The 8,103-nt window shown below is 43.6% G+C and overlaps 1 protein-coding gene across 1 annotated transcript in view; it reads right to left on the bottom strand.

Moving 5' to 3' along the window:
• The window catches only part of LOC117740968 (activin receptor type-2A-like), a 31,146-nt gene extending 26,521 nt beyond the window's left edge, over positions 1-4,625 (bottom strand). The window contains exon 1 of the mRNA XM_034547662.1: positions 3,736-4,625. Coding sequence (XP_034403553.1) covers positions 3,736-3,790 — 55 coding nt within the window. The 5' untranslated portion in view covers positions 3,791-4,625. The remainder of the gene's footprint in view (positions 1-3,735) is intronic.
• Positions 4,626-8,103: the final 3,478 nt, after the last annotated feature.

The raw sequence follows: 8,103 nt of genomic DNA, 5'->3' as shown, positions 1-8,103 counted from the left end.
TACGCTTTTATTTACATGCTGTAGAGAAAAGCAGCAGCCTTGGAGACGCCATAAAAAAGAAGCTTCACAAAGACGTTCTCCACTCTTGGATTTACTATCAACTCAGCGCCCTTGTAGTGATTTTAAACTATTTGAAGTGAAGCGTAAATAAGTTTTTTTAATTTAAAACTGGACGTTTTACATTTACACATAAACAGACGCCCATGTCTTTTTATGATGAACGCTGTTGCATTTGAATCGCAATCAAACAGTTAATTGACTAATTTAAACATAGTAATCAATTCTTCCAAAGTCGAGCACAGATATCGTGCGCGTGTGTGTAAACAATAAAGATAATCTCGTGAAACAGATCCGATAATGAAGTGCATGCAGGAGGAAACGTTCTCGCTGCCTCTTTCTATCCTCTACGGAAAGGTCAGAGGTCGACGGTAAAACACAAGAGGCAGCCGGCGTCTTGCTCAAAAGGCACTGCAGCAGCTGGCGGGGGAAGTCAACCAAATTTGCCCAGTAAATGCGACTGGTAAACGTTAAAATTCCTCACCGTGTGGATGTAAACGTATACTGGTGTGCAAGAGGATCAACGTCTGTGTGAAACTGCTGCAGTGGGCAGAAAAAAGAGAGAGGCCGAATGTGAAGACGAAGCACGAGACTCGACTGATCCGTCAATCGGTCTCGGCGGCGGACGCCTGCAGAAACGTAAACAGCACTTTCCCCCCAAACGACCATGGACACGCCGTGCACGTTCACACCGGGGCACGACCTCCACAGACTGTGGTTATTGCATTTAGAGCGAGGAGGAGGAGGAGGAGGAGGGTCAGGCCACGGTGCTGTTGCTTCAACTTAGACCCGTTTATACTCATTAACTTATTAGGGGGAAACGAGCCGGTCGCAGGGTCAAACGGTCACGGCGCTTATCAACCGCGGAGAATAAACAGAAGATAATGGCCGCTCGAAGTGAGGCATAATTGACCGTGGCGTGGGTATGATTGATTGTTATTATTTCCATGCGTGCGTGACACCAAATGGAAGAAACATGGAGACAGCGGGCCTCATTTCAAGCACATGACCGGGTTCAACATCCGCTGCATTATCAGTTCCTTGGACGGAGAGGGTTTCTTTTAATCGTTGCCCACGGTAACAAAACGTACATTTACTCTCCCGTCACATAACCTTGACCCGCCGTGTGTTACAGCAGCGTTTACACATGCCAGCACGAATCAAAACACTGGGCAGCTGCCGGGTGCAACCTTAAACCAGGTCAAACTTCACATCCATCGCCTGCTTTTTGTGCACGCAGACACCCTTGAGTCCAAAAATAATGGCACATTACAAAAGCAAGCTGCGTCTGGTTTTAAAGCTCAATTAGGCGACTTTGAATATTCATTAATATCCAGAAACCGTATAAACTGCATTTAGCATTTACAGAATCAATGAATCAGTGAAAACTGGTTAAGAATTAGCAAAAATACTGAACTATTTCATAATTATGGTTGTATTGTTGGGCTGTACCAACTTTAAATTGCATTAAAATACAACCACAATAACAAAACAATGTTTATCGGGTGATGATAAAATATGGCTGCGGACATTCAAAGTGTCATTCGATAACCTAAATAAAAGTTTGAAACATTAAGAAATGACATTGGCTAAAAGAAACAATTAATTGATCAGTGATTAATCTGCCAGATGCCCGATTGTCTGGTCTGTAAAATAACAATCACAAGTTCTTCTGAGTGCACGTTGTTTCCAAACAGTGAAAAATACAAAAGGTATTTAATTTTTTCTATAATATAAAGATGAACTAAGACCAGAAACCTTCACATTTAAGAGGCTGAAACCAGCAAACTGTTTGGCATTTTGGCTTGAAATCCATCTCTATTGTTGCTAATTAAATCTGCGTCCATCGACAGATTGTTTCATTTTAATTGTTTGCGTTTCTCAGTTTCATTTCGCTGAAAATGTGGACAAAACACCAACTTATTACTCTCAACGAGCCGCATCGTCTCATCACTTCCTGTCTGAAGAAATGTCCACGACCAACACCAGAAATTAACTTGAACAACAAACAAAAAAGGCTATTTTTTAATTAAAATTCTCCGCTTTCTCTTGAATATTTTGGCACGTTGCATTCGGCCTCATCAAATGAACCCACTCTGGGCTCAGCGCCCTCATCGGAGGGTTCTTGGTGTCGTCTTGAACCGCGCCAACACGACTTGGATTTCATAGAAGATTATTATCCCACCTAAAGTAGGAACCATTCATTTACCCACTTCAGACGGTAATGAGCAAGTGGGATAATCACCTGCTGCACTGTGTAATAAAGACATCACCTGGCGTACGCTGCAACCAACCACAACCATTACCGTAATTCAGACGCCTTTCCACTTCTACTCAAACACACCCGGAGGCTCACTGGAAAAGGACAATTCAACTGCGACTGGGAGCCTTTATTTGACTTTTTCTATTTCTTAAGTCTCAAGTGGGACTTCTTTCATCTGGGTACGATGAATGTTTTGGAAGCACGGCCTTTAAGTTGCACAAGCACGCAAATAATAAGCAATAACAACCTAAATTCTGTAGGAAAAACCTGCCTCCAGGTCAGATTTATATTTTCTTTTTACAAAGGAATCACTCAACTTGTACCATCTGTGTTTTCTTTAGGCACCGCCTCCTGTCAATCATCAAGAAAAGTTAAAGGATTGCCCCTAATTTGGGGCGTTACAGAAATAAACAGACGGTTTACCATCTGTCACGAAGCGAATTCAGGTATTCTGACACTTCTCAGTTTCCCCACTTGCATTTAGACTCTGCTGATCCAGAAGCTGCCCGGTCCGACACCCCGTACCATGCTGGTGTTATGTGAGGAGAGGGGGGGGGGGGACAGGTCCAGGACCATCAAACCCGTCATCATTTGAAAACAACAAGAGTCAAACTGATGCATTACTTCTTTACGGTGATGCATCCATTGCATTTCTTAGACGACATCTAGTCTCGTAAAAGCCTCAAACAGCTGCTGGCGTGAAGGAAGCTGTGCACGCCACACAAGAAAACGCCTACGTGTGAAAAAGAAGTAGTCCTGGGTCGTCCCCTTTTCCAGCTTTATTATCACCTCGCCGACCCCGCTGACATTCATTATGCATCCACCCCTGGGACACGAGGACACATGGAGAATGTTCTCCAGCTTGACGCCTGGAAATTGCTCTGCTGCGAAGAGGTTTGACAATTCCAATGCAATAATAAAAAAAAAATGTAAAAGGTCACGCCTGGTCTACCTGCCGAGCGAGTTTTCCATAACCTTTAGGGCTGCATCAGGTATGACAGGATTGAAGATAAAAGCTTGAAAGTCCCTCTTGGAGATAAATGTTGTGTTATTATTATTGAGCTTCATATCAGCCCAATCTGATGCCAGAATGGTCTTTTCTAATACACTGCAAGTTTCTGCTCTCATAATGGAGTTAAACTTAAAATGTGTACTGGTATGTCCCACAAGACACCTCTCAAGGACCCCCTTGTGGTCCCCATGCCCCATCTTGGACTCCCTACTGGGATCTGCCACATGCACAGTGCATCTCCAAACGTGGAGGATGCAAAGGAAGGGCAGAGTGCTGTTTCCCCCTCCCATTTTTTTGTGCATTGCACTGCATGCTCCTCAGATAACAAGCAGCTCTGCGGAGGTAACAATAAGCATTACACATATGATAATAAACCATGCATAACACACACACACACACACACCTGAAGAGCAGGAGATGAGGAAAACGGCGAAGGCCAGTTTGGTGGCGTCTCCCATTTTCCATCCGAATCTGATCCTCTAACTAGAAAAACAAAAACAACAACAACAAAAAAGCAAAAAATAATAGTCTCAAATGAAATGTCTTGCTGCTCCAGAGAGCGCTGCCTCTGCAAAAAGAGACATCTTTAAAAACGGCAATATGGAAATCCAAAATATCCCAGGTAATGAAAGGCTTTCTAGTCCCCCCCCCAAAAAAAAACAAAAACAGAAGGGAGGAAGAGGAGGGGGATGAAGAAGAGGGAGGGGATGTTTGGAGGTATTTCCAGGTTTGGAGAGGCAATGGAGGGCGACTTGTTGGCGCTCACGCCGGGGCTGTCATGAACATGTCTGCGGCAGTGTTACGAACAGACCAGCGGGGCGGAGAGCCGAGCCACAGCCGGGCAGGGCGCACATCCATCGGACTGGAAATCAAGCGCACTCCGCTCTCAAACTTCTCTCCACGACGGGGCTCCGTTATTTCTTAAAAACGTTGCATTTAAAAAAAAAAAAAAAAAGAAGCAAAAAAATAAGACTGTTTAAAGCGGGGTGTTGTTTTTGTTGTTTTAATATCCGTGTGGAAGCTCGACAGTCCTCCTCTCTCTCTCCCCCCGTCCGATCCAACGGGGAGCTCCAAAGTGGGCCAAACAACCTTCTCCCCCGTGGAAATGACCCGAGTGAACGAGTGGAAACGGTGTCATGTGTGGGCAATAACCCGAGAAGCTGCCGTTAATCCGCGCAGCTACCGCGGAGATCGAGTTTAGGACGAGCTGCTTTCTTTTCCCCCCCGAAGTCCGTCTCCTCCTCGCCTCCTCCGGTCGGGACGAATTTCAAGATGGCGTCACTGCTCCTCAACGCCGAGGTACCCGAACCATTCTGCGAAGCTTCCGGTGGTGGCTTTCAAAATAAGATGTCAAGTGGAATGTGCGTTTACTTATTATTATTTTTGTTTTGCCATATCATGCATTTGATCCAAATGAGATTATTTTTTAATGAAAAGTGCTTTATAAATAAAATGCGTTATTATTATTATTATTATTAATAATAATAATTTGATTCTATATGAGGCTTGTTATCAAGGTGAAGTGCGGCTTAGCATAGTGTTTTCATATGCTTCGTTAGTTAATTTGATTGAATATTATTCTATTCTATTTTGTATTTATTGTGCATTTTTCTTATTATTCTATTCTATTCTATTTTTTTTATGTATACATTAAAGAATATTAAAAAATGTCCCTTTGCAGGATTATTAAAGTATCTATCTATCTATCTATCTATATACACATACATATAGAACATCACAGACGATATTAATAATACTAAATAATGGGAAAGCGCTCTATTATTTATTTTTCTGTAAAGTATAGTTATATTGTTGTTTAAGAAGGGGGCTTTACAGTACATGTTGGGATCTCCTGACGTGACACAAACAAGTGCTCGTGCTTTTTACACAAAATGGTGGTAAAGCATAGCCTCATTTATGAGGCTATGCTTTACCACCCATAAACATATAGTTTTTGTTGAGCACATTCAACGTTTCTATTTTTGTGGACCATTATTGTGAAGCCCCAATCATTCGCTTCCGGCGTCAGTTTGACACATTGTATACAACTTGATGAAACAGCTTTACGAGCTGGGGATTGTTTTTATTCGGGAGGGCCGCTCGTTTTGTGCTCTGGCGTGTGCTGTTGCAAGAAAAGAGGGGCGGTCGATCCTTCAGCAATAACCCAAAACAATGTTAACCATGTGGGCTACTGTCATCACAAATATGTGCAAACACAATTATATTGCAGGCTACAATCGGTGTGTATGTCTACATACATATATATGTATTATTTAACATTTATGTATTTTTCTGTCCAAAATATAGAGCAAACATAAAGAAAAGCTATATAGGAGACCATAAACAGCACACATAGACACTTTTTTTAGATAATCAATTGCATGTCCATAATATGTAGCCTGCCACTCTAAGTAGGTCAACACATATAGCCTCCTGCTGCAGTATGTGCTACTATACAGACACATATCGGGTTTCAACATGGGTTGGGTGCTCAGTAATAAATGCTGAGAATACCATGTAGTACATATATAGGCTTGGCCCACTCCCAAATCTGCGTGACACTAATCTCTCTAATAGCCTGGAGCAGATCTCCAACCATAAGCGCTGCTAAACGATTAGGAGGTCAAAGGTCTCGGGGGGATTTCTCTGCCAAGCTGGAAGCTGAGTCACCTGTTCTATATCGGTGGATTGGCTTTCATCTTCGGCAGAAACACACACACACGGACCTGTACGTGGCTTAATGGCCGGAGCTCGAGGCACTAACACTGGCCGGGGTGAGGAGTTCAGTTCCTGTCGACGTTATTCCCCTGGCAGCGTTTTTCAACGTTCATCACCAATGATCTCTCTCTCCGTCTCTCTCTCTCTCTCTCTCTCTCCGTCTCTCTCTCTCTCTCTCTCTCTCTCTCTCTCTCTCTGTGCTGCTTGTCTCGGTCCAGGAAACGAGAGGTGGATGTTTGTCATCACCCACCGAAAAAAATATTAGAACATGCATCCAAAAAAAACATCGGAGACTACATCAAGACCAAGTATGTGATTCGATTATGCTTCATTGTTGGATTTCTTTGTCCCGCGTCACAAACTATTAACTCGCTCAACCCAACACGAGTTTCGGGGTGAACCCTGCGTGAACCTTTGCATGTTCACCACACTTCACCTGCAGGATTCCTACCGCTAAATGATCACGCTGTTGGTAATTCGATATATATAGAAGATAATGCTGCAGCGTCTGTGATGGAAGCCGAGCCCCGAGAGAGGAATGTTCACGATTGCATCACATCGGACTGATTTTAAAATCATTTTGAATTAATTTATCAGGAAACAAAGTATTCCTATTCATGTAGCTCCATTTTAAGTGACCCATAAAAATGTTTCCTGCCTGTTAATCCGTCTCTGGACTCTGGTGTGCGGCATGAATGCTCCGTGTCAGCACGTAAGGATGACACTGGTGTAATCATCCAACCTAAATTAAACATGAGCTTAATTCCAGGAGCATCTTATAGCTCGGCACGCTGTCAGCTGAGCACGCACGCTTCCTCCCTTCCTCGTGATGGGGTTCTCACGCCGCCGTTCAGCCGCCAGTCTCTTTGTGAGTTTGCTCCAAGGTCACAGGAGTCGTACCAGCTGCAGAGATGCAGGTGGATTACAGAAGGAGGGTTTCCTCATCTGTACGTCGAGGTTTTATTCAACAGTGCTTTGAATGGCCGGTCCTGAGAAGCTTTCTAAAAGCCAAACTGACCCCAAACATAAGTAACATACTGTACGTTTTATGAATGTCAGTGTAGCAAAACTAAAATATAAAATATAACGGCATATAAAACAGGAAATGTGTCCATATTTGTTGCAATAAAAGGCTCATTTCTGTCCAGTTTTGTGTACCAACTCAATACTCTTCTTCCATACTGGGTTTTGATGTATTAAAACAGCATTGTGGTCAGTGGAGCCCCAAACAATGAGGATGCAAAGCCAGCGTGAAGAGCACGAGGGTAAAAGTAGCAATAAAGAGAGAAGACGCTGTATTATCTGCCCAGAGAATCCTCCCGTTTGTATTCCTCCTGATGCAAACTCAGAACATGCTCTCCAGGAATGAACAGCTGTTTTGGGGTTTTGTCATTTTTGTTATTTTCCTCGTGCTGCATAAAAGGACCGGGCTAAAATCGCATTTTGTTGCGCAACTCTGTGTTGCAGAATGACCATAAACCTATATGCACATGCACGTGCGTGTCGGTCTATGTGTGGGGAAAGAAAAATGAAGATTCATACTAATAACGCTCGCAACAGCATTGCTCTATTAAGATAAAAACCAAAGATGCTCCAGAGCGGCGTGATCTGACATTCACACCCTCTCCACGCCGTGATTGGCCAGCTGTGCCGATGTGAGAAAGGAGCCGGGGTTTGAAGTTCTCTCTCTCTCTTTTAAAAAAAAAAAATTCTGTCACTTTCAGTGTGAACACGCCCGGAAGAGACGGCCAGCTTTGAGTCAGTCCGGGTATGAGCGCGTCGCACGAAGCTACTTCTTTTCCATCGTTCCTTAACGAAGGAAAAAGGTGTAAAAGGTAAACAGACCGCCAGCGGTCGGCCACGACAAACAGACGACTTGCATCACGCTCGCGTGGAAGAGAAGTCGCTCTGTCTGTCTTCCTTTGAGTGGGGAAAGACCTGCAGTCCTGGCCCTGGAGATTTACCATCCAGCTAATCCCATTACTCAACTATCAGATGCCAAATCCCCTCTAATGGCATTACACGTGCCAGAATTACGTATGATGATGCTTGC

This window comes from Cyclopterus lumpus, chromosome 2 (genome assembly GCF_009769545.1).
Source record: "Cyclopterus lumpus isolate fCycLum1 chromosome 2, fCycLum1.pri, whole genome shotgun sequence".
Taxonomy (NCBI): Eukaryota; Metazoa; Chordata; class Actinopteri; order Perciformes; family Cyclopteridae; genus Cyclopterus; species Cyclopterus lumpus.
Note: the sequence above shows the minus strand (reverse complement) of the source record. Positions and strands in the feature narration are given on the sequence as shown.